This window comes from Natrix helvetica (assembly GCF_964273705.1).
Source record: "Natrix helvetica genome assembly, chromosome: 1".
NCBI classification, from domain to species: domain Eukaryota; kingdom Metazoa; phylum Chordata; class Lepidosauria; order Squamata; family Natricidae; genus Natrix; species Natrix helvetica.
Genome location: NC_138548.1, coordinates 126,193,968 through 126,221,585, shown reverse-complemented (window position 1 = coordinate 126,221,585; position 27,618 = coordinate 126,193,968). Strand labels below are relative to the sequence as shown.

The following is a 27,618-nucleotide window of genomic DNA, read 5'->3' as shown; positions in this document are numbered from 1 at the left end:
AGTGAGAATTGCAATGGGAAGAGGAAGGCTCTGGCAGAAAAAAATAGGCCGTACAAAGAAAAAATTAAACAGGATGAACATCTAGCAATCCAGATTGGGAGCCCCAAGCTCCCAGAATTAGAAACCGAAGAATACAGTGGGGAGAGAAAGAGACTTGCCATTAAGAAAAAAGAGCAAAATGAGACATTTGAACAACACAGCAAGAAAAAATTTCAGAAAGGGAAGACTGACGGTCTTCCTGGAAAGCTGCAAATTAGGAAGCCTCCAACACAGAAGAGCAGATCTTGCCCCAAAGAGGAGCTGGACACCAGAACTGGGCATCCAACTGGGCAGAAACAAAGATTTGACCAACCCGATTCTTGTCCTGGATATATGAGACCTCTCAGAAAGAACACTGTTTCATTGTCCCCCCAAAGGGGAGGCCGGAATGGGAAGGCAGATGTAGTGCAATCACAAAAAAGCGAGCTGAAAGTTGGTAAGGCAAGATATCCTCAAAAGAAAGAGATTCAGACAAGGAGAAGCAAGTTGCATACCGGGAAGAGCAAGGTAAACATCCAGAAAAATGATTTACATGCTATAAAGAACGGCCAAAAAAGACAACCACCAGCTGGGAAGACCAAGATAAATGTCGGCAAAAGTGGATGGCCTGATGGGAGAGTGAAAAAACCAGCCCCTGAGGCCAGAGAGAGAGATGTGGAGAACAGCAGACCTGCTTACACATGGAAAGTACCAGCTACTGTCTGGTTTGGCCCAGCAGAAAATGCAAGCGGCTTTCCATTCGGCGAGATGACTGAGTTATTGTATGGCCAAACAGCTTTATCAGATAAAAGAAAACCATATGGAGCAAATCCAACTTTGCGTAGTAACCAGGAGCCAAACATCCAGCCATGGAGTAAAATAAACCCATTACATCTGAAGAAAAACTACCTTCCACACATTGGTGTCTCATTTCAGGAGAGGAAGACTTGGCCGCCACATATAAACAATCCCACTGAAATATGTACATCAGATGTCTCATCTTCCTGCCCAAGATGTACCCAGTGCTGGTGCAAGTGGTTTCACCATAGTCTGTGAAAATATGCCCAAGTGCTGGACACTTGTTGCAGAGAACAGAAGTTTCCACGTACAGCAGCTTTTCAATAAAGAATGGTTTGAAAGTCAAGTTTGGTTTCTATTACATGTTCCTACTCCAGGAGATAGAACAGGTGCAGCAAGGGAGCTTCTGGTACTTAGAATAATGTGAAAGAGAGAGAATGAATGCCATGTTTGAGTGTCCCTGTTTTCCTTGCTACTTAAACTAAGATTAAAACAATGCTGCATTTTTTAGATGTGGGGTTCACACGGAATGCTTATGTCTTTAATTACCCCTAAGGACATGCTCCTGTAAAAAGAACTAGAGAAGTGGTTGGGTTGATGGGCCTGGATCTTCTCACTCTCGATCACCAATCAGAAATCCCCAGCCGAGTCTCCTGTTCCCCCATCTCTATTCATTGTATTACAGACTGCCTTTGAATGTGGGTTAAGGATTTAGTTGTGAGTGGATATATTTCATATCACAAGTTAGAAATATGCATTTTGCTATATTTCCTGAGACTTTGAATGGGGGTAACAGAACAGAGCAGAAATGATTGTTCAAATTAATAATAAGAGCTCCCTCAAGATCTATTAGGTTCTCATACAGAAGGGAATGATATCCTGCCTTCAGAAATAACTCATGTAATCCAATAGGTTCACACTATATTCTGTCTTTCTAGTCTTCTAAATTGTATTCTGCTTTGAGAGGCAATAGCTCTGAAAAGCAGATGATAATGCATTCATTTTTGGTCTGAGAATAAGCCCAACATTGGCCAGAATGCTTATTTGCATTTTAAATCTGTCTTCTGCTAAGTATCTTTTTGGTGATCCAAGATCAGTATATTTTGCATAAGAAAGATTGAATGGTTAATTTAGTTCCCCATCTGGAAATGATGTATGACAAATTAATGAATGCTATACAGGTAAGTCACAATTAGTGCAAGTTTGAATAGTGTGGTATTCAGTTTAGTACAAATTATAAATTGATAGGTTGTGTTTAATGTGAACCCAAATTTAGTTAACATGAGGTGCAGTTGAGGTTCATGCATGTACAGGTGTTATTGGGGTTCTAATTGTGTGTGCAATACAGAGAAAAGGTTCTATTTGAGGAAAGCTCCAAAAAGAAGTTCATTTTGAAGAACTACAGCAGAATATAGGAGATAGTAGGTATTTTTATTTATTTATTTATTTATTAAATTTATACACCACCCTTCCCACTATCCAAAGTTACTTTTGGCAGTTTACAAAAAGTATGCTTTGGATATGAGTTTATTCTCTTTTATTGTTTTAAAAAATATATTAATAAATTATTAAAATTATGTTTAAAGAGCGTAATTGCCTATTTCCATCAAGCTGGAACTAATTACCCCATGGTCGATAGAAATATTATTCAATAGTGCAAAATTGAATAGTGCAGCCATTTTCTGGGAATCATTAATCACTCTAACCGAGGCATACCTGCATATTAGTCTTACACTCTAAGTAAAAGCAAGAGATGCTTTAAGTATTGTACTTGACAGGACACATGCAATTCAGCAACATTAAAACTTAAAAGAAACAATTATTAGTTTAATCAACAAGGATGGTGCAGCTATATTTTTTATAAGACAAGCAATGAGGATTTAGCTCCTTTAATTTTGTAATTGATGCTTAGAAGTACCATTTGTATTTATTCTTGTCATGATGTCCCTTATATTTTCCCCATCTTCTTCTATAACATTTTGAAATCTAAGATAATAGGACATTCTCTCAAATTCTAATTTCATCTGTTGGATGTCAAGATCTTTGTTCCCTTTCTGCACAGCTTCCACCACCCCCCTCACCTCCTCCACCCCCCCTTCCACAAGATTCAGTCTTTGTGAGTTCTTATATATTTGGGCTTGATTTTCTTTAATTTCATCTTTCATTTCCCTTAACTGTTTCTTGATTTCCTCCTGGCCCTGTAGAATTTGTTGAAGCATTTGTTGAAAGTCCATCTCTGTAGTCTTATGTTGCATCAGTTCTGTTATCTTTGACTGTGTGGCTGGACTGGATGTTGCGGATGTTGGAGCAGAAGTGGCAAAGCCAGGTTTTCCAGGAGGGGGTCTTTTAGATGCCATCCTTTATAACGTTAAAAGTTCAGTCCAAATATGGAGTAAGCAATTAGAAAAGAAGGGTAGCCAGGTGAATCCGGGAGCAGAATAACCAGGCAGAAGAGAATCTCTCCAATAAGTCTGGCAATAGATAGAAAATTTCCCCTAGAAGGTTAAAAAAATACCAATCCACAAGAGGTTCCTCTGGGAGACACGGAGACAAAGACCGGAAGCCTGAATTTTAAAGGTGGAGTCAGGTTTCAGAGTTCATAAAGACAACGGAAGTGTGCCATCTTGCCCTGCCAGTTTTGGGCACAGAGGCGTAACAAAGTTTTAAAAAGTTCCAAAAGTCCTCAAATCATTGTAATATGTAAAATTAAATTGAAAAGAAAATCATCTCAGCCTAAGTGAGGCTTCATTCGTTGGCTCTCCCCCCTCCTCCTTCCCCGGGGGCTGAGAGCAAAATTGTTTCTTGCCGCTTGTCCAAGGGGGGGGGGGGAAACCCCCCTCCCTCCAGCCGCACCTCCAAAATGCTCCGAAAGTTGTTTTAAAGTTTTAAAAGCTGAATCAAATCTTCATGCAAAGTAAGGGATGAAGAGAGAGGCAACCTCACCGCACCGCAGCTGCTTCCTTCAATTGTAGCATTCTCCAGTCGGCTTGTAGCGAGGCGCGAGGCGTGGAAACGCGATGCGCCCTCCGAGCTTGCTCCCCGGTGCCTTGGGCGCGCGAGAGAGCCCCCGCCGGCTGCCGCCGCTGCAGGAGACCTCCGCGATGCCGCCCCTCCGGCAGGACCCCTCTGCGGGGTGTCCTGTGCCCCCCAAGGAGTGGGGAAGCCCACCGGGGAGCCGGAGCGGGCAAAGAGCTGCCCGTCGCCGCCGCCGCCGGAACCGGAACTCCCCATTTGTATTTATTCTTATGTCTCATTTAGTATTAGACTAATTCTGAGTTAAAAAAAAGAAATATTGACCACCTGGTCATAAAATCCTTTGAACCACTGAGCAACATTTTGAGCAAGTTGATTTTGCCATGCTAGTGAAAGGACTGACATATTTAGTGCATGTTCGGAAGGGAAGTAGAAAAACTCAAATAAAAAAGAAAACAATTGTGCAAAAATCGGATAAGTGGACACTACACCTGAAATTTGTGCCATAATTTAATAGACAAGTAATTACTGTCATATTCCCACCCTATAATCATGCACATGGATAGAAAATATATACAGTCATGGATGTATGCCTCTGGCATTGCTACTTAGATAATATCTATGACTACTCTCTAGCAATGATCAAAACCAAAATAACACAACATAAAGTAACATGTCAAGAAAAGAAAGCATTCAATGCATTGCCCATTTTACTTAACTGATACTCTTGCCAAGTGCTTGCAAAGTACACACAGCTCTCTTTTGATAGAAATTCAAGACTTATTCAGGAAGGAGAAGATTCTTCATAAGCAGCCAAAGGAAGGGAAGGCACTGAAACATGCGATGTATGCAGGGATGGGCTGCTGAGGGGCTGCAGGGGTTCGGGAGAACCTCTAGCTAAGATTCTGTGCAGTTTGGACAACCCCCAAATCCCATTCCTGGCTGGCCATGCCCACCCCTCCCCTCCCAGGAGTCCCCACTTGGCCCATTTTGTATGCAGGTAAGTGAGGGACATGCACGGAGGATTGGGGAGGATGAAAAACGGGCCTACCGGAAATTATTTTCTCCTTCGCTAAACTGGACGTGAATGTGGCCAGCGCGTGATGCATCTGGCCTGCGGGCCGCAAGTTTGACAGCCCGGACCTACACAAACACACAAGGGTGCTTTGTCTTTGCTTTGACCACAACATTTCAGCCATTTTGCTACAGTTCAGAGCCAGTGGATATGGTCTGCCAAGGGGTTTGCTTGAAAAATGCTGCTCTTAATGGAATGGGTTCTTACTTAAATCCTAAACCTCTTTACTGCATGCAGTATTAAGTATAATTTTGTATCCCCTACTTTACATGTGAATCTATTTTTGCTTAACATTGGTTTTTTTATTTAAAAAATGACTTTTTATGGTATTACCACCATAATTTCAATGGATTGTAATTTAAGAGCATTGTTTATAATTTTTGCAGTAACCTCTATTTTTAAAAGAAAGTAGAACATTATTCTCTTATCACAATATCATTGTTTTCTTAGTCTATTGTTCCATTAGTTTACTTCTGTCATGTTTACACTTCTTTTCATTTGTCCGTTTTTGTTGCAAGCTGCCTAGAGTAGCTTCACGGCGAGATAGGTGGTAAATATACTTAACAAATAAATAAAATAAGTAACATCTTTTGTGGATAATAAAGCAGGGGTGTCAAACTGAAGGCCCAGAGGACAGATCTGGCCCATGGGGTACTTAGATCTGGCCCATGGGGTCACCATGGAAATAATGAAGGACCAGCTTGCAGTGCCTCTGCCAGCTAAAACATCCGTTTTTACTGGCAGAGGGTTGTAGGAGGCTGTACTAGTCGAAAACAGAGCTCAGGAACCTGTTTTCTCTGACAGAGCACTTGGGCCACAGGGGCCCCCAACACGAGTGATGTCAAGCTGGCCACACCCACCCCAGCCCCCAAAGTCAAACACAACCCTGATGAGGCCCTCAATGAAATCAAGTTTGACACCCTTGCAATAAAGTATATAAACTGAGTGAATAAACTCAGAGTGTCCGTGTGTTATTTTGCATGCAGAAACTAAGCAGGGCATCTTTATGATGTCTTTGTTAATTATAATTCTTATACCTTCACTACAGAAATTAGTAGTCAAAGCACACACTACCTATTCATTATATTCTCCTATTCATTACATGATAATCATCACTTATTAACATCTAAATCTACAGTTTGGCTTATGAATATTTATATGTTTTCAACCAAGACATGTTTTGCTCTTGCTTAATTTGTTGTTACATCAGCTGTTACCCACACAAACAGGAAAGACTTGTCTGATTCCTATCCAAACTTAGTTCTCTGTCGCTCACATTGATTCACTGTCTATATACTTATTTTGGAGACAGACATCCCTAAAGGAATGACTATTACTGTGGCTTCTCACCTTTTGGCAAATTTATTAATTTATGAATGAAACTCTCCAGCTATTGTGTTCTATCAGAGCATGCATAAAATATTCATTTAAAAATCCAGAGGGCAGGGATCAGATCCGGCCTTGAAGCTGCTTACTGAAAAGACTTGCCCCATAATTCCAAGGGGTTGTACCTCAATTCAAAGAAAATACTACACAGTGCAGGCTGCAAGACAGCTGAAGTCCAAGTCAGGTTTAAGCTGCTCTGAATCCTAGCCAGCAGTGCCCAAAATTGCATCTCTCAATGGCACATAATAAATGTTCCCCAGTTTTGAATATTTTACAGTTTCATTCATTCTTTTTGTTTTGTTTTGTTACAGAGCATCACCTATTTCTAGTTACACTTCTAAGAGAGTTATTAACTCCTGAATATAAACTTTAATGAATGCAAGTTTGGGTAATGCAATATTAAGTTTAGAGTGAACTGTAAATCGATACCGGGTCATATTAAGTGCAATTCAAAGTTCATTAATGAGAAGCTAGTTTGTACGCTGTTGTGGTCGCGTATTTAGATGCTGCTATTCTTGGACAACAGGAAGATTCCATCAGAGGAAAACAATACAAGCTCAAAGAACAAGAGGCTCATTACTAATCAGAGCAAAAATGTGATGTAAATAAATGACATGAAGGTGGTCCTAACAAAGGTAAAATAGGACAAGATCTCGGAGTGCCTGAATTTATGAGGTGCAATGTTATACAACTCAGAGAGGAAATAAAAGAAACAAATAACGTTACATCACCTTTTTGTCGCTTTGCAAACATCTTCAAGATGTTTTTGTTTGTGTGAGTTTATCGTTAGAAGGAAAAAACTCTGTCCTTTGTAAACAATAAATGTAAACAGTAAGTATATTCTTTTCGTCCCTTATTGTAATATTTCATTAATCTACATATACAAATTTATGTTTAAATATTTTCATAGGCGTCTAAAGCTCTATGTCAGTGAGGACCACGCCAGGGTTGCGTTTAACCTGAGGGGCCAGGGTGGTCCTGACTAGGGTGACCGTGGCCAGCTTGAAGTCATTCGTCTCAGGGGAGCCTGTGGGGAGCACTCTGCCAGTGAAAACAGGCTCCTGAGCTCCATTTTCTGGTGTGGCGGCTTCCTACAACCCTCAGCCAGAGAAAATGTTGCTCAGAAGGGCCGCGGGTGGCACCGCAGGCTAGTCCTTTGCTGTTTCCAGAGCCATATCTAAGCACCCCGGGGGCCAGATCTGACCCCTGGGCCTTGAGCTTGATACCCCTGGCCTATTGGTTCCCTCAAGTTGGGACTCCATTTTCTATAGATATATCATGATGAATTTGAATAATGTGACCATTTTGTGAGATTCATTAACTGCACTTGCTGACCTGGAGATCCCCCCTCTACTCCCATCTCCCTGGACCATGACCAGAAACCCTGGCTCAAACCCCTGACATCATAATCTGCACAAACTTGCCATTGGCTGCAGCACCTGCTGAGCAAAAGAGGATAAAGGTAAAAGGATGATGGAGGGCTCCCACTGTCCTTTCCTGTATTCAAGGCAGTCAAGAGGCAGAAACAGAGGCCTTTACAGGTAGGAAGAGCCCAATGCATATGGCACAATTTCATTTGTTCTTGCTCTCCTGAAACAATAAATACATTGAACACGGGTGTCTATAGAAACAAGTTCAGCTATTTTTAAGCCATGGCTTAAATATCTGGGGCAATAAATGGGAAAAAAAGTAAGAATTAGAGGCATTAGAAGGCAGAGTGGAAAAGGAAGTTTTAGTTTGGTTTGATTCTTAACAACTACATTATTTCACTTTATATTTAGCCGTGCTGTGATAATAAATCCAGATGTTTGTGAATTGTACAGATCTACAAGGCATATCTTTGATATTTTATAACTCAGCTTGCACACATTTATGTGAAAGAAAACCTCACTGATTTAAATGAAATTTACTTCACCGAAAAGAATATGTGTAATCAGTGCATTAATTAATTAATTAATAAGAACTCCTAGCTAACTTTGCAGAGATTCTAAACCTATTGTAATACAATATCCTACCCCCTCTGACTCAGTTCTTTTAGCACAAACTTATAGGGCAAATGATCTAGCTCAGTGATAGATCACATGTTTTATTAGAAAATCCCAGTCCTCAGTATTTCCAGGTGGGACTGGAAAATTTCCTGCCCCTGCAACCAGTCAGTGTTTATAATGCAGCATTAGATGAATCAACCTGATTCAGTGTGAGACAGCGTCCTATGGTGCATGAATTCTTATTGCCAATTATGGACCTGTGACAGAGGTAGAATAGACATGTGCTACATGACTGCTACCAGCAAAATAGAATGTAGAGATCAGCAATGATATTTCCCTATTTTGCAAAAGGTGGCAGATCTCTTCGTCCAGGTCTCATGAGATTGCAGTGTGTTTTCTGGCCATTGTTTTGAATTCAGAACGGGGTTTCCTACAAACGAAGAACTCTTGTAGAATGGTGAGAACAGCTTGTTCTGAACTCAAAGTAACCATTTCAAACTCAAAACTAAGAATTTTTAAATGTTTCCAATTCAAAATGTTTTCTCCACCTCTAGTGGAGCTTCAAGATAGTGGTGTGGTGCTTCAGGAAGGAAGGCTCGAAGGTGGTGGTGCTTGCCCCAATTTTTAGCTAAAAGGAGTGTGGAGGTTCAGGTGGTTAGAATGCTGGGCTGACAATCAGTAGAGACCCAGTTGCCGCCTCATGGTAGGGTGAGCTCCCATCACTTGCTCTAACTCCTGCTGATCCATCAGTTCAAAAGCGGACGACCAGGAGGAGATAGATGGGTACTACTTTGGTGGGCACCTTAACAGGGACATGAAAAGAGTCCTCAACTGGACACCCCCAGTCAACAATGATGTCACTGTTCAATCCTTTCAACCTGTTAGCACAGTGATGGCGAACCTTTTTTGGCTGGCGTGCCACAAGTGGGGGGAGCACAGGGGGGGTCGAGTGCGGGCGTGCCGCACCCACAATGCAATGCGTGACCCCCCCCAGTGCGCATGCGTGCAAAACGTGCGACCCCCCCATTTTTACATTTTTTTTTGCCCTCCCCATGCTCCAGGGGCTTTATAGGAGCCTGGGGAGGGCGAAAAGAGCTCTCAGGAGGCTTCAGGGACTGAAGTGACTTCCGGGTTGCTCGGAGGGTCGTTTTAAGCGCTCCGAAGGCATCAGGGAAGCCTCGGACCATCCCTGAAGCCTTCGGAATGCTTAAAACCACCCTCCGAGCAACCCGGAAGTCACTTCAGGGACCGTCCCTGAAGCCTCCAGGGGGGTGGGGGAGGCTCTTTTCACCCTCCCCAGGCTCCTATAAAGCCTCTGGAGCCTGGGGAAGGTGAAAAATAGCTTTTAAAAAGGTGAACTCAGCTGGCCAGCGCACGCATGCGTAATGGCCAGCTGACAGGGCAGCGCCTCGCATGCCCTGACAAATGGTTCCGCGTGCCACTTGTGGCACGCGCGCCATAGGTTCGCCATCACTGTGTTAGCACTTTAGTGCAGCGGTCACCAACCTTTCGGATCTCAGCGACCACTAAATTCATAATTTAAAATCCCGCGGACCACTAATATGAATCCAGCGTGCCACTCGCTGAAGCACCTGGACTCCCAATGACGGGATGGCGTCTTTCAGGCACTTAGCTTGGCTGCCAGTTTCTGTAACATTGAACACTCAAAGAGCCATTTGGACCCGTTTCCCACAGAAAACAAAACATCAGTATCTCTCATCTCTCTCTCTCTCCCCCTCTCATATATATCTCTTTCTCTCATCTCTCTCATCTCCTTCTCTCTCTCGCTCTCATCTTTCTCTCTCTTTCTCTCTCGCTCTCTTATCTCACGGGCCAGCCAGTGTCTTGGAGTGGAGAGGAAGTTGTGCATCTCCCAGTCACGCAGCACCAACAAGGGCCGGAAGAATCTGTGAGATCCTGTGAGATCCGCCAAAAGATGAAGCTTTGCTCCCGCTCTAGAATATGGAGCAAATCTCCATCCCCCACCCCTCCCTTCTCAAACCAGGAGAGGAGTGACTGGGAGAGGAGAGTGAGAAGCAGGGCTCAGTCAACAGGAAGCCACAGCAAGGGGACGAAAGAGTCATGGATTGCTGACACCCGTTGCTTCGGCCTGCCTGTGCCACAAACACCCCCAAAACCACAATTTTTATTTTATTTATTTATTTTCTTCGAATTTCTAGACCGCCCCCTCTCCTGAAAAGGACTCGGGGCGGTGACAACAGCAACATTACCTCATTTTGGCAGGCGAGGGCTGCACTACTCCTTGCACGTTGGACCTCCTGCAAAGTTGCAAGTTGCACGTACCTCCCTGTATGGGGGAGATTTCCAGCTCCACCACGAGCTGCCTGGCCGGTCCCATATTTCAGAGAGAGAAAGAGAGTCATCCCAGAACAGCTCCTCCACCTGAGTGACCTCTGCTTTAGTGCTCCCGACACAACAGTACTACTACTACTAGTAAATCCCTTCGGGGAGAGAGGGCGGTCTAGAAATCAAATAAAATAAATAAATAAAATAAAATGAAAAATAGTACCATATTTTGAGTGTCTTTGCTGCAGAATTCTTTTACATCTGGTGACTTACTGTTCTTCTGCAAGTTCAATTTCCCTTTCATCTTCCTCAGGAAAGTAACTGATATTTTTGGTATAGTCTCCCAGTACTGAGACCTATTTATTTAGAGCATGTGAATACTTGTGTACCTGAATGGCCAGACAGCAGTGCAAATCTATAGCGCATATCACAGTCAATTCATTTTCTCTCTTGATTTTCAGCCGGCCTCACCGAAAAGAAATAACACCATGGTGGATTACTACCAAGCACTCAACGTCCCACAAACTGCCTCTTCAAATGATATTAAAAAAGCGTAAGTAACCCTTTGCCTAGCTGTAAAGCTAAAACTATCTTCCATTTGTGTTCGGCTGCACAGTTACAGCTTTCATGACTTAAAGTCAATGCATATCACCAGTGGTGGGATTCAAATAATTTAACAACCAGTTCTCTGCCCAAATGACCATCTGGGAAGGCGTGGCTCGGTGGTCATGTGACTGGGTGAGCGTGGCCAACTCAACGTCACTCAGATCGATGGGCGCTTCGCCTTAGCTGTTATAATGTAATAAGGGTTAATCAGAGAGGCAGTTTCTGTAAACAGGGCAATAAAGATTAGGATAGAAACAACACCAGAATGTTTCCTTCCTGCCTTCCTTACAGGATTAGCCTTGTAAAGTGGGAAAATAAACAAGATTTCTTCCAACAATTGGTTCTCCCAACTGCTTAGAAAGTTAACAAACGGCTCTCCCGAATAGGTGCGAACTGGCTGAATCCCACCACTACATATCACTGTTTGCACTGTGTATGTTGAAGGTGGTTGGAATTCAACACCTTTGGGAAAGTTCCAGTTTGGAGAAGACTGTGCCAAAAACTTGTCACTTCTAAACATTCTGAACTGAAAGCTTGAATATACACCCATTTTGAATATTTGACTGTGCATCCATTTCAACTGCGTAATAGGTATCTTTGAATTTTTTGGAAGTGTTTTGAGATTAAAATGGGGATGTTTCAACCTCAAACACTTTGAAAATGATCTAAATGGCTGGTCAGGCATACGAACTAGCACTCCGAGTAAGGTGTAGTGTTTCAAATTCCAAAATGTTCAGATTCAAAACAGTTTGTGCACTCCTGCTACATATTGTATGAGACAGACAGGATCTACAGCATACAGTTAAGCATTCTTTAGTGTTCTTACTGACATTTGGACTGAGCCCAGCAGTGAAATCCTCCGAAGTCTGCTACCGGTTCAGTGAGTCTGCTACCAAATGTGCGGTTTGTGCGTGTGTGCGTGCCTGAGGTGCACCCGTGCAGTGCTAAAAAAGGAACATTTTGAAGACTTTCAAGTCTGCAAAGGTAAGTAGAACAGTGAGGGGAGGGGAGGAATCCATTGTGCCACGCGATTTAGATTAGCTAGAAAGCAGGCAATCCGACGATTCTAGCTAATATAAATTGCACATCTTAGCTGATTGTCGTGCAGCTGATTGTTGGGAATACCGAACCGGTAACATTTTTTACTACCAGTTTGGGTGAACCAGTCCGAATCGGTAGCATTTCACCCCTGAGTGAGATGCAAGAGAGGCTAATGTTTGACTTTTTGTGAGAATGCAGAGAAATTGGCTTGTAAGCACCAAGAAACACTGTTTAGCCATACATATGAAATAATAGGTACAATGGGATTACTTTTTGTAGGGATTTTGCTTGCTGTATTGCAATAGTAAGCATCTTTAACAAATGTATACATTCAGTTAAAGGGACAATTAAAATGGATGTAGTTGTGAGCCATTAGTACCTTCTGGAGAAAATTATTATCAGAGAGGCTTTTCAAGTTTCATTTATTTGGTTGCCAATTGATGGTTATCACACTGTCTGAGGTTAAAGATCTCATTGTTGGTTTAGCATGAAATGGTTTATCATAATCAGCGCTCTCTCCCTGGAATGTTCTAGGTACAGGAAAAATGCACTGAAATGGCACCCGGATAAGAACCCAGGGAAGAAGGAATATGCTGAAAGAAAATTCAAAGAGATAGCAGAAGCATATGAGGTGCTGTCAGATGGTAAGAGATCAGGAACCTTTTATGTGCTCCATTTTGTTTTCAATAGAGCTCTTCTCTGATTTACTTTACTTTAGGATGGCTTCTAGTTTTCCCTCCTTGTGTGACACAATAGTAGAACAGTACTCCACATACACAATAATTTATTATGTACTAGCCATAGCCCAGCATTGTCCGGGTATTTATTTATAGGGGGAAAATATCCAGACCAAACATAATTTCTAATATTGGATTTTTTCCCTCTTACCAGAGGCAGCCCCCTTGTGGAGTACTGTGAAGTCGTTACCATGGCAACTCCACTGCGCTGTACAGTAGAAGCCATTTTACAGCAGTACAGTAGAAGCCATTTTAAGACACAATAGGCTGTATCTTAACAGAACACACACCCCGAGGGCTTTTAGGCGTGTCTTGCCCCACAGTATTTTTCTGCAGAGGGTAAGTCATCTGTGTACCAAGTTTGGTTGAAATTGCTCGAGGCATTCCAGAGTTATGCTGGAACACACACACACACACACACACACACACAACCCATGGAGCTTTCCTTGGGTTTCCTCTCTACCCTTTGGTTCTTGCTAAGGAAGAAACAGAGAACAATATCAAGGAACTAAAAGTGATGTTGAATGTTAGCTTCTGACTACAGTCATTGGGCCTCAGTGTTGAAGGGTTGTAGAAAGGTTAGATATTCAGATGGTATTGTACAACTAGTGTAGTGAAAGGTGAATGTGCTTAAAATGGGAATTTTGACCCCTTCCATTGTCTTTGTTCCAGATTATAAGCGTGACCTTTATGACCTCTATGGAGTTGAGGGTCTTCTAAATCTAAGTACAGGTAAGCATCCTATTCTGAATGGAAGTGGGAGAGAGATCATATTCTCTGTGCATGCATTGAAGTCTTTGGTGCTTTAGTCATGGTGCTTGTTGCACAATTAGCCTCTTACGGAACCTAGTCTTCCCCATGCCACTCTTTAAGGATGTGAGTCCATTTAGCACCCCAGGGCAATATCCATCCTGTACATGACATTCTATGTTTGCATCCAGGCAATTTCTATTCTATCAGGAAATAGAAATTGAATATGTAGTTTCATGAACATTCATGTGTCAAAAAGGCCAAACTGTTCAAAATGAAGAGGATTTAATATTTAATTAGTACTTCTACAATTGCCCCCTTTGTTTCTCCCCCCCCCCCCCCCGTGTGTATGTGCGTGTGTGTGCGCGCTTGCAGGCGCATGTGATGCCCTTATTTTACAGCATCTTAAAGATGCACTCCTTTGTAGTTAGGGTTTTTCTTCCCGTCCTCCAATTCAGCATAGAATTCTCTCCGTGCTTATTCTGGCTCTCTGTTCTGACCTAGGCTTTCCCAGCAGCACAAAGCCGAATCCGATAAACCCCTTTTATTTAATTTGCAGTGAATTCCTCTCCAGCAAAGTCCCGGCCCACAGTCTTTCAAGATAGTTCACAATTACGAAACTTTTATCAGGCTTGGAGACTGGCTAGGCCAATATTTTTCAGACGCCGCAATACTTGGCAAGAATGCAGGAATGAACTAATTGTCTCCTGCAAACACTCCTCCCTTTTCGCTCCTCTTTTATTCCCAATGGGAGGGGCCATTCACCGTCCACCTGTGGCCTTACTCCCAAGTCGACCCTTGTTACTTAGCTGTTCCCTTCATCTGGCAACTCTGCGCATGCGCACACTGGGAACAGGCTCCAGCTGTTCGTCTGCCTCACTGATGTCTGACTCCGAAGGCAGCTGATAACTGTCAGATGGCCTTGGCCCCATCTCTGTCTTCGATGCAGAGCACTCATCAGAGCCTTCCCCAGACTCCAGGACTGGCCCACGTTCTTCCCAAACCTCCTCACTGTCTGAATATGCTGCCAACTCTGCTGGCCACTGGTGGGCCACAACACTCTGCTTGCAACCTGCTATGGGCAAAGGGATCATTCCCATCCCCAGCTGTCTTTAGCAAATCATCTCCTTCCTTTGGGAAAGTTGGCATTTATAATGGGTGGGTGTCTGATTTGTTTTCTGCAAGGAACGGGAGCATGCCCGAGCTCAACAGGGACCCCTGATCTGTTCACATTTCGAGATGCGGATGAGGTCTTCAGAGAATTTTTTGAAGGACAAGATCCCTTCACTGACATCCTGGGTAAGTACAGCGAGTGCATAGCGGATGTGACATTGAAACCGGCTGCCTTGGAAATTGCACTTCTAGCTCAGTATTGTCATTGTTGATGGGCACCAGGTCTTCCAAATTTCAGTGGTGAGGTCTTGGCCAGCCCTACCAGCACACAGGCATCCACGGTGTGTATAGGTAATGGATAACTTGTGCATAATGATGTTATCATGCAAATGCTACTCCTTAGATAATTGTATAAGATGTCATGACATAAGTAGATAAATATAGCATTTGTGTGATGTCATCGTTATATATTTGTCATTTTGATGTCACAAATTTGTTATGGGTGCCCTTGATTATCTTAAACAAACAGGAATTATCCTAAACTGTAAACATTCTTCACCCAATGCCCCATATTTACCAAAGGAAGAGATTTAAAAGTGGACATGCAAAATGAAGTTAATTAGGCAAAAGTCTTACTAACTACAAATAGTCACATACTAAGTACAAGAACAAGTCTCATTAGTTAGAAAATAGCTTCGAATGAGCAGTTGCTGGGGTGGGCAGGAGGGGATTTGTGGTATGAGTATCCCATAGCCTAAGCCTACTCTCCACTCAAGGCAAAATTCTGTTGAAAAAGCTACCTTGCCATCAATTTTTAAGCAGGAATCAGTTTGGTATGGTAGCAATGCTTCTTTCAACCTTGGTGCCAGACGTGGGTTCCTAATGGTTCCGAACCGGTAATGGTATGGTGGCCTGGGTTGCCAAAACCGGCAGCGACCCAGGCCTGCCATGCCCCTGAAATGGTTCCCTGGTCGCCGCCGTCACCATCGCCATCTTGTTTTTGAGTTCTGCGCAAGCACAGAACAATTTTAATTGAATTGCGCATGCGTGTGCAGCGTGTATCCAGTGCATGCAGCGTGCATCCAGCGCGCACACACAAAGTGCACACACGAGCAAACCAGCAGTAAAGCTGGCCAGAACCCACCCCTGCTTGGTGCCACTCAAATACAGTATGTGCATTTCAATTCTTAGTAATAGTCTTAGTAATAGTCATGCTGACTAGGAAGCCTGGAAGTCAAAAGCCACTTTGAAGGAGTATTGGACTAACCCTGAAGAAATCTAGCTTAAAATCCATGTATAGCCAAAGAAGGTCATGATCCTGCAGCACAATATCTTCCACAATACTGTTAGCATAAAAATTAATGAGTGTTGTATGGGCCCTGAGCTTGAAAGAAAGATGGAGTATAAATATAACCATTGAATAATTAAACATATCAACAATCAGTCCAGTCTACCTATGCATATGGGTGGGAAATGGGAAGCTCCAATTTGCCATTTGCCTCTCTGGCAACAAAAGATTTAGAGCTGCCTTGGAACTCAAGCACGTAACAATCAACAGACAAGTTGGAATTTTAGTTAGAATTAATCACATAGCAGGAAATCTCCCTGCTGAACAGAACTGGAGGATGGTAATCTTTTGCTTCAGAAAAACTTTTGGACAGTGTCCAGCCGCTGCATGTGATTTACAGCCTGGGACTCAAGAAAATTATTTAAAACATTAAAACACAAAGAAAAATCAAACAGGAGATAATGCAGTGGCATTCCTCCTTCAGTTATGTTCTTTTCCTAAAGAAAGAAAAGGAGGAAAAAATCGCTGCTTCTTCTCTACTGCAGGAAAAGGGAAAAGAAGCCAGAATATTGACAGAAGAGTAGGGGGTGTCAAACTCAAGTCCCAGGGGCCGGATCCAGCCCACGGGGTGCTTAGATCTGGCCCGCGGGGCCGCCCTGGAAGCAGTGAAGGACTGGCACGTGGCACCTCTACCAGCAAAATGGAGCTTGGGAGGGCCACGTGTTTTCACTGGCAGTGGGTTGCAGGAGGCCGTCACAGCTGAAAACGGAACTTGGGAACCTGTTTTTGCTGGCAGAATGCTTGGGTCACCATAGATGCCCCCAACATGAGTGACATTGAGCTGGCCACGCCCACCCTAGTCACGCCTACCCTGGCTCCCTGAGGTCAAACACAACCCGGATGCAGCCCTCAATGAAATCCAGTTGGACACCCCTGATGTAGAGACTCAGGAACAAGAGCAACAAAAAATCTGGCCATTGAAGCAACAAACCTTTCTCGTTACAGCATGGTTGCCCAAAGCTGTCAATATCCATGGTTGTTGTTGTCACTGTTGTTATTCATAGTTCTATTAGTCAAAATAGCAGTTATTAAATTATTTTCATATAATAAATATTTGAGCCTTAACAAACATTCAGAAACTTAATGAAGGCATCAATGAGCTGAAGAATTCAGGGGGTCCTGGATACAACCTATTATTTTGTAGAGGTTACAATGAAGGTAGCACTAATAATTAAAATACAATACAAATTGTTTACACATTAATGAAAAACACAAGACAAGGTTGAAGATAAGCAAGTTTCAATTGCAGCCAGCTATTAATAAAAAAATCCAAACTGTGCCAAGTGCAGGAAATTACAACCACATTATTTCCAGCTGCCAATGTATCAAGTGCTAGATTACAGAATACCATATATAGACATTATGTATCGCACTAAACCACATGAACAGAGGTGGGTTGCTCCCAGTTCAGCCTGGTTTGGGCCAAACTGATAGTGGTGATTTGGCCTGGCAGCAACCCAGGCTGGCCACGCCCCTGAATCAGTTCCCTGGTCTCTTCTACCATTGCCGGCATGTTTCTGCCCATGCACAGAACAATTTACAGTCAACTGCACATGTGTGAGCAATGCATGGCAGGGGCGCACGCATGCGAAGCGAATCGGTACCAACTAATACAGGAAACCATCCCTGCACACAAAAGTTTATAAGTAATGTTTTGTTAATCCGAGGAGTTATTTTGTAAATCATGTTGTGTGAACTCACCCAAATTCTAGTTTATTTCCTAGACCATGTATGAACATAGTTGTTGTTTGGGCCATTCCCAAATGGAAGTTCACCTGAATAGGCTTTTACAACCAACCAGGCCCCACCTTATCTGGGGTTCCATCAGGCCTCTTTTTAATTAACAGACATTCCAATGTTAGAAAAAGGCTTATTGTATTGCGATGTATGTTGCAACTAGCACCTGCAAACAAGATCTTTGAAGTATGTGATGTCATGCACTCTTGCAACAGTCAACATTGCCCTACGATAGCTGAGCAACAAAAGTTTAGCGAAGGTGCCTTGTCTAGAAACTGTTCTCATCTTTAGTATGTAAGCTTAAAACCAGGTCTTTCATTTAGTGGACCACTAAAGTTCAACTTTCTATTACCAGAAATCTCTTTTCATTGCAATGTACCTGTTAAAGAAATTGTTAAAGAACAAGGACCGCAAGCCCTGAGGATTCTTTTTTCTAATGTGACTTTTCAATTTGTGCCAAATTGTGTCTGGGTTACTTTGCACAAACTGTACTTGTGTTTCAGAACACGCCCAATAGTCTTTAGAAGTTGTAGGCTGCAGTTGGAGTCCAATTAAAAACAGACAAACTGTTGGGCCGTTTGATTAACTTTTGGGGTCTCTACTGCTTGGGTGAATCCAGATAGTGACATGTCATCCAAACAGTTCCAGATAGTCAAGAGCTGGAAAAAAGTGAACCTTTCTGGAAATATCCTTGATCAGTTCTTGCAAAAATGGGAGTGCCTCTCTTACAAAAGTCAACCTCCTGGATTCAAGGTTGTTAAATTTTGACATTGTTTATCTCTAAATAAAAGTCCTCAAGAGGCATTTGGGAACCAAAAAGGTAGCATACAAAATACCTGATACCTAGTAGCTGAAACCTATTTTTCCCCTTTCAGCATTGTTAATCACAACTTAATTTACTTTGAGTACAGTATTTGATCTCCTAGCTATAGGCTTTTTATCTGAATCTCAAGCCTTCATTGAAGGATGTGTTTTATCAATAACAACTTTCATTATCTGTTCAAGCTTATTTAATATAATTGCAGATTTTTATTATTTATACATCATCCAGAATCCTGAGAGCTGGATGGAATAAAGTCATAGTAATAGTATAAATCTAATGCTTGAAACAACCACATCTACCATGTCCTCATGATATCTTCAATTTATTAATTTTCTTTCTTTCTTTCTAGAAGACTTTTCATCTTATACTGATGGACCTGGAGGAATATCTACCTGGACCATGCCAGGAAGTGCTACTTTCTCCTATTGCTCCTATAATGCTCCAGGCCAGACAGGTAAGGCTCTGCATTCTCCCTTCCCTTGTTTTCTCATATGCAGAATAGTCTTTGTGCCCTAGTTGTTGTGTATGATAATTGCACAGTTTTCAGAACGCATCATTGGAGGATGGCTTCATACTGTATATTGCACCAGGCTTGAGTTTGCTCAACATGGGTTGTGGAAATAATTTATAGCTGATTAAATTTATACATCACAGTAATCCACGAACTATGCTTTCAAAACCACAATGGCTGGGTTCATATAATATGCTGAGGCAAGGCTGAGAAACCACATTATGGCTTTGAAAACGAGTTTCTGCTTTTTAAAGCCTGGTCTGGCTCTATCTACCCTTAGGGACTTATGCTATTTTTCAAATGCTTGAGTTTTTAAAATAAAATAAATTAATAAATAAATCTAATTCCCCCATTACATTTGTATTCCTCTTTGTCTTGTTCCTTGTTCACCAAAATATATTTCCCATTGACCTGGGAAAACTTCTATAATCTCTTAGGGGATTATTCAACATTTTAATTAATGACCTAGATGAAGGGATTGATGAATTAATCAGGTTATGCAGAATAAAAAAGTGAGAGGTTTGGGCAACACCCCAAATGATAAAACAAGATGCCGTTTAATAGAAAGAACTGTAAAGTGTTACATTTAGGAAGAGAAATGTAAGGTACACCTACAGGATGGGGAATATACGGCTATGAAACACTACATTTAACAACTTGGGTATGATTACAGACAATAAGCTGAACATGAATCAAAAATATGAAGCGTCTGTTAGTTGGGCTAACATAGTTCTGGAGTACACCAGAAGATGCATCATATCTAAGACAGATAAAGCCATTACCCCTCGGTACTCTATTCCGATACACATGGAAAACTGTGAGATTCTAGGCACCACATTTCCAGAAGGATTTCGGCAGATAGGAGAAAGTACAGAGTAAGGTAGCAAGAATGATCCAGGGAACTGAAGATTTATGTAATGAGAATAAGCTGAAGAAACGTAGGATGTTCAACCTACAGAAAAGACCAAACGGACCATGTTCAGCCCAGTGGTGGGTTGCTGCCAGTCCTGACCAGTTCAGCCGTACCGGTAGTGGCCTGGAGCAGCTGAGAGTGTACCAGTACAGTGGCTCGTTTTGCCCACCCACCCGCCTGCACTCTATAGCTGTATTTATGCCAAAAGGCACACTGCGCACTGGCGCACAGCATGCGGAGCCTGCGCACCCCCACCAAGCAGCTGGGTGTCGCAGGGACGGTGGATTGCGCATGCATGCGCAGTGCACGTCAGGCTTGTGCACGGACAGACCGCGATCAGCGTACCAATAGCGACGGTAAGAGCAACCCACCACTGGTTCAGCAGATACATAAAGAAAAGATAAACAAGAATATTTTCCAGGGCCCAAAAAGCTTGAACCAGAAATAACAAATAAAAAGTGCAGCTATCTACATTTTGTTTAGGTTTATTTCATTTTAAAAATATGTTTAGTAATAAGAGTGGAACAGTTTATCCTTGGAGGCCATAGGTTCTCCAGCTCTGAAGATTTTAAAGAAGTGGCTGGACAGGTTGGTTTAATTGGTCGTCCTGCACCTTGCAGAGGGCTGGACTAGATGATGTTTGTGGTGTCATCGTGACAATTCTGTGATTCTATATCTTCTATCTCTGTTTCTGTCTCTCCCCTCAGCAATAAATGTTGACTTTCCTCCGCCTCCGCCTCCTCCTCCTTCTCCTCTTTTTCCCTTTTCAGATTTCTATACTACTTTTGGCCCTGGTGCTGAATTGGGAATAGGATTTCGCTCCATCTCCACTTCTACAAAGTATGTCAATGGCAAACGGATAACCACCAAAAGGTGAGGTGATGAGGATGATCATGTAATTCTTGGGGATAGCTTGTTCCCTCAATCATTTCCACTAAAGCGAAGCAACTTTTCCAAAAAATAATAGTAGATGATATAATGCTAGAGATTAGAAGCACCAAAATACTTCCTGCTTACAGGGAAGACGTTAATACTACTGTTTAACTTAAAGCAGCTTTCTTCCAAAGGATCACTACTTTTGCCTTGCTTATACCCATATCTTTTTTTAAATGATATGTTTTGTAAAAAAAATATTGAAGTTATCCAGGAAGCTTTTCTAAATGAATATTCTCCCACTGCAACTTATTTTCTTTTAGTTTCGGTGAAGATTTCTGGTTGTCAATCTGTTTATTTGTTAATAGCCAAAAGGAGTTCTTCAGATGTTTAGTTTTATCCTTGTTCATTTTCATATTTTTCAATTAGGGATGAATAGAACTTTACCATTTATTATATTCTTTTCCCACGATCAAATTATTTGTTTAGATTAAAGTTCATCCATCAATTCTTGGGAATTTTATATAGTTGTAAGCTATAGACATGAATTAAAACCTATTTATATGTGATTATGAATACATTAAAGCCTTATACACTGGACCATATTACTATAGTCCCTTTCTGGGAGAGGGGCGGTCTAAAAATCTAATAAATAAATAAATAAATATAGCCAAGTCAAACTAATAAGCTGAACCAGGTGTGGGATTCAATTTTTTTCCCTACCAGTTCTGTAGGCGTGGCTTGGTGGGCGTGGCTTGGTGGGCATGGGAGGGTAATGTGGCTGAGTGGGCATGGCCAACTCGACATCACTCATGGCAAGGTGGGGCGGCACCACCCCACGAAGTCATGCCCACCCAACACCATTCCCACAGAACCCACAGAAAAGATTACCAAGTCTTCTAGCATTCAACCTGGCTGCCTCTCACCTCCTTCTCATGCATGCTCTGTGTGTATGAGCCTGAGAAGGAGGAGCCACATTGAATGCTGCAGAGAGAAGCCAAACCTTTCTGCCTCCTTTTGTAGCAGAACTGCTCGGAAGGCAGCTCCTCTGGTTGCCTGTCCCTTTATGGTCTCCCCTCCCTCCCGCAGTGAAGTACCTTAAAGGTTGGGGCTGGTGGCTGCCTTCTAAGCAGCTCTGCTGTGACGCCATCCCTCCGGTGCAGCAGGCCGTTCTTCTGGCTGGGTCCGGAGGCTGGCGGAAAGCGGCACCGGCAGCTGATGGGGGGCACGTGCATGGCTGACGTGAACAGGGCGGCAATGGCAGCGATGGTCATGGGACTTGTCACTGCCGTCCTGTTCTTTGTGCCGGCCGCACAAGTGCACCCCATTGCCTGCCTGTGCCACTTGCAACTGGACCCATCCAGGAGAGTGGCCTGCTATGCCGGATGCACGGTGTCACAGTGGAGCTGCTCAGAAGGCAGCCAAAAACAACCGGCAGCTGGAGGCTTCCCGCGAAAGTGTCCCTTCCCACCAAGGCGACTGGAACAAAAGGTAGGTGAGCGAGGGGGAGATCGAGCGGGTAACAAGTAGGCGGTGGCTCCAAGGCAAGGCCGAAGCCGGGGAATGGTGTGTTCCCCTGCCGAGGCAGACAGTGAGCGTGTGGTGGCTCCAGGGGGCAGGCGAGTGGCGACCAGGCGACCGGGTGGGGGGTGAGTTCAGCCAACGGTTGCTACTGGTTCGGCGATCCAGGCCAAATTTCCCCTACTGGTTTATGGGAACTGGTGCGAACCAGCTGAATACCACCTTCAAGCTGAACACTTCTGAAGAATGTGATGTATTGGCTGATAGTTCTTAGATGGAGAAAGCTACAGATGAAATCACCAATGTTGCCCCTCTGCAAGGACAGACTCGGGGGTGGGGGCAGGACTGATGGTAAGTGGCCAAAATATTCTGGGGTTGATGTTTCAGTTCCTACAAAAAAGGAAATTGGGCTGTTTTGCAGGATTCTTGAACATGGACAGGAGAAGTTAGAAATTGATGAGAATGGTTTGCTCAAAGTGGAAGACGCCCAAGGTAAGATATCTGTTCTGGAGAAAACCATTGGATATATATGTACTAGGAAGGAAGATGAAAGGGTTTTGGTGCAAATACTTGCAACAGGGGGAAAGAAGTTACATAACTCACTCTAGTTAAGGAAATTTATGGAGACAAGAGGGTACATCACCTCATTATCCAGTGGCAACTATGCAAGCACTAGATCAAAAGTGGGCCACATTCTAATCTGCGGCTCCATTCTGCTCCATGTTCTCCTGCCTTTCTCTCTCTGAATCATCATATTTGTTAGATTTTCATATCCCTGCCTGAATCTGGACGGATGGATACACACACACACACACACACACACACGGCTCAATGCTCATATTTCCCCCACAAACTGGAAGTGTAAGAAATGTTGAAATCTAACAAATAGACTTGAAAACCATAGGCTACACATTTCTGGATTAGACTGCCACGAGCCAGCTTTCCTTTATACATTTCTTTCTTGCCACCAGCATCAAGACATCCTGTAACGGGTGTTATAGGCTTCCCAAGAGCATGAAGCAACTCCTTGTCCCGACAAAAACCCCTTTTATTAATTTACTGTGAATTCTTTTCATTCATATCCAACGAAGTCTTTCAAGGGAGGATTTACAGTCACAGACCTTATCTGGCTTGGAGGGCTGCCAGGCTGATATCTGCAAAATTTGGCAAGAAATCTCGGAGAGTCACAAACCAATTAAGGGAACTAATTGTCTCCCGCAAACTCCACTCCCCTTTCGCTCCTCTTTTATTTCCTCTGGGAGGGGCCATTTATTGTCCACCTGTGGCCTTACTCCCAAGTCTGCCCTTGTTTTTAGCTGTTCCCTTCATCTGGCAACTCTGCGCATGCACATACTGGGAATAGGCTCCAGCTGTTCATCTGCCTCACTGATGTCTGATTCTGAAGACAGCTGATAACTGGCATACGGCCCTGGCCCCCCCTCTGCCTCTGACACAGAGCCCTCAGAGCCTTCCCCAGACTCCAGGGCTGGCTCATGTTCCTCCCCAACCTCCTCACTGTCCGAATCGGCTGCCAGCTCCACTGGCAGGCCACAACAACAGGAAGTGTATCCTTCCCATTTGTTCTAAAGACCAGCTTTGGATTTTTCACACTTGGCTTCTTGTGGGAAGAGAGAGCCCCTTCCCTAGTTCTGTTCCTACCCGGCTCTGAATAGTATATTTATTTGCAAGGTAGGCCAGCCTTCAATGTTGTTCAGCCAAACGATAGAGTCGATGGGCAGGCTAGGAAAAGGAATCTCAATCTCTCACATTTTTATACAAATGCTATTTCTGCAATCCCCTGTGGCTCAGGAAATCCTTCCCCTCCCCCCATTTAATACTGTAATGTGGAGTCAGTGTTAGGGGGAAGGGCTTCCTGAACCACATAGGGCAGGGGTGTCCAAACTTGGGAACTTTAAGACTTGTGGACTTCAACTCCCAGAATTCCCCAGCCAGCTGGCTGGGGAATTCTGGGAGTTGAAGTCCACAAGTCTTAAAGTTCCCAAGTTTGGACACCCCTGACATAGGGTAACATTGAAGGGAATATGAAGGGATATTGTTCTTGGCGTCCTCTTATTTTCCTCTTTCAGATCCCAGCAGCAACCTGACAGCCACAATTGAACCTATCCAGCAGGAGCAACCTGAGGTCTTGAGCTCTGCAGCAGACATGTGGGCTCTACCACGATCGCAGAGTGCTGACTTCTCTTATGCCTACCCCAGCAACGAAGACAAACAATTGCATCGGGCCATGGCCTGCAGCCTGTCTGAAATGGAGAATGTGGGGCAGTACTTAGCACTTGCCCAGGGCTCAAAGAAGAGACGGAGTACCACTCGGCGACCACACACAAGAACTCTGGGACCCGGTGAAGAAGTGGCATCTGCTCCATTGGCCATCAGAGCCAAGAGTCCAGGAGCAGGAGACAACATTGAGAAACAGAGGAAGCACAAGCCACCTGAAGTGCCAAAAGTAGAAATCATTGTTGACGTACCAAAGAGCCCAGCAGTGAAGGACCGTGCTGCCCCTAATGATGTACAGTATGTCTTTCCTGAAATTGTTCCTTCCCGCAGAGAGAGGGAATCAATCATGTGCGCCATTCTCTGAATTCAAGAACGCAGGAAGGGAACAACCTATGTCCATTAAATGTAACAATCTGGCTATTGGTATCCATAATTTCATTATTCCCTGGAGATGTTCTCCAGATGTTCCTCTGCTAAGGTCCTTCTAATTGGGAGCTACAAGAAATGTCCAAGATCAGTGAAATGTATAAATTGAATCTGGATAATTTGTCCAGAACATAGATTTTAGCATTGCACAATGTACATATCTAAAGAATTCTCAAAGAAAATGTTTTAGAGAGAATTAAGTTAAATCATGGAAGAGTCTGGTTTTCTGAAAAAAAATCCTTCTACAAAAAACAAAAAAAAGACACAACCCCCTTCTGCTGGATGAAACCAAAAGCCTGCCATATCCAGCATTTTAATCTCCCCCCAATTTATAAAAGGAGAGACATAATTCCAAAGTATTAGCATTTACCCCAAAGTACATTTTTCCACCAATATTTTAAATAAACAGGTTGTTTTAGATCCGCAGAGAATATGGTAGTGAAACCAGGCAATTAGTTTTCTGTTTGATGTCCCTTTTGCAGGGGTCTTAAAATCAGGCTTACCATCTTTTTTGCATTAAATGCTGTAATTAAATGATGGCGCAGAAGGTGTGCCTGTGACTAGAAACGGGCTGAATAAAAATTCAATAAAACTAAGGAAGCTAGCTGAACTTCTCAGCTAGAGTCTGGCCTTCCATCACCATCAAATTCTTTCACAAATAAGTATTGACAGAGTTTATGGACCACCACAGATAGCAAGTGTACAATTGGGCACATTTCTGCTTTTTTAAATAGTTGGTTAGAAAAGAAGTAAATTAAGGTATGATACGGTAACCATGCATGTGGAACTTGTTCTACACAATCATTGAAAATGCAGACTCCTTTTTATTCTAATCATCCTAGAAACATACAGGATGAGTAATTTCAAATTCTCATATATAAGAAATTCCACTATAGAACATAAGGTAATACTGTAGATGCAGACTAAAACCACACACACAAAAAATCTGTATAAAGAGTGTATAAACTACAAAGTATGGTTTCTATTGTGCTATGCATTATAAAGGGGAAATCTGATATTTTATCCATCTGCTTGAAAGAAGGCAATAGCAACCCATTTCCATATTATCAAAAACCCAGAAGTTGAATTCACCTTTTACTTTTTATCCACTTGTAAGACACCATAGTTTATTTAGAACAGGACCATAATTAAGGGCCAAGGACATTTATCTTGAAAACCATAAGATTTGTTTTAGAGAGATTGTTCTAAAAAATAAAAAGAGGAGTATTCGTTTATATGCTACTGAACGTCACATTCTTTTACTAGGTACATGGAAAAATTGTCAGTGATACAAAGCTTGATCCTGTACATGTGCAATTACTTTTCCATTCAAATTATTAATTCAAAGGAAGTTGTCCCTATTGACATACGATACATTGGTTCAGTGAAAGATATATCTGATGAATGAGCTGATACTTAATTTCTGTATTCCATTATATTCTGGAACGAAAAAACAACTATGAAGGCAGTGGTCCAGCAGACTTGAGAGTTTCTAATTATCTGTAGTAACCATGCAAGGCAATTTTGCACTGGGAGGGATCTATAATTTATGAGAGACTTTCCAATTGTCTCAACATGCAGGTCAGACTGCTGATTGAATAAAGCACCATTGACACAATTGACATATGAAGCCATAGCTGGTTTCACAGAACACATTAAACTGTCAACAACCAAATTATCTTGTTTCTGTGAATCCAGGCACTTTTTTTTTCTCAGCTCCCCAAATATCTGGGGCATCACAATTTAGTCCTCCTATTGCTGATATCAATCTTTCTGCCGCACAAACTCCCCATATTTTTTTAACCTTTTAAGATTGGGAACTCTGAAGTGTTTGGTCTGACAATACTATAATCAATAAAAACTAGTTTGGTGTTCTGGTGAAAATGCTGTCTTAGAAACCAGGAAACTGACTTGTACTCCCATTTTAGGCATGAAAGCCAGTTGGGTGACCTTGGGCAACTCATCTCTCTCTCTAGTCTAGGCCATCCCACCTCACAGAAGTGGAGGGAAACAAAAGAGGAATTTTTTTGGTCAAGTTTTTATTTTATTTTATATTGCTTATACATATCAATGCATGAACAGTGTGATACCTGGGTATCATACATTTTAGTACACATAAACATAGTATTACTTATAGTTATTACATTTCATTTTCATTTTATATTGCTTAAACATATCTACTACTACCACCATTCAATTTCTAAATCTCCCTCTTATTATTACATATATAATTTGTTCCCCTCTTATTTCTATTTCTATTCCAACTTTTATGCATGTCACCGTTGTATTCAAAGACATTTTTTCCTGTCTTCCATCTTTTACCTGCTTTATTATTCATAATAAAGAGGAGGGAGATTAGGTATGATTGTCACTTTGAGTTGTATATGAAAAAAAGGGAGGATACAATTTGAAAAACAACAACAGTAACGGCAGTGGCAG

General features: G+C 42.6%; 1 protein-coding gene across 1 annotated transcript; it reads left to right on the top strand.

Annotated features, from left to right (window-relative positions):
* Positions 1 to 10,975: 10,975 nt before the first annotated feature.
* On the top strand, positions 10,976 to 25,137 carry LOC309384458 (dnaJ homolog subfamily B member 6-like). Its single transcript, XM_081938037.1, has 8 exons — positions 10,976 to 11,098; positions 12,727 to 12,836; positions 13,602 to 13,661; positions 14,865 to 14,978; positions 19,050 to 19,154; positions 20,895 to 20,997; positions 22,940 to 23,010; positions 24,606 to 25,137. Exons 1-8 carry the CDS (start codon positions 11,034 to 11,036, stop codon positions 25,115 to 25,117), a joined length of 1,140 nt encoding a protein of 379 aa, XP_081794163.1. The 5' UTR covers positions 10,976 to 11,033; the 3' UTR covers positions 25,118 to 25,137.
* The last annotated feature ends 2,481 nt before the right edge of the window (positions 25,138 to 27,618 follow it).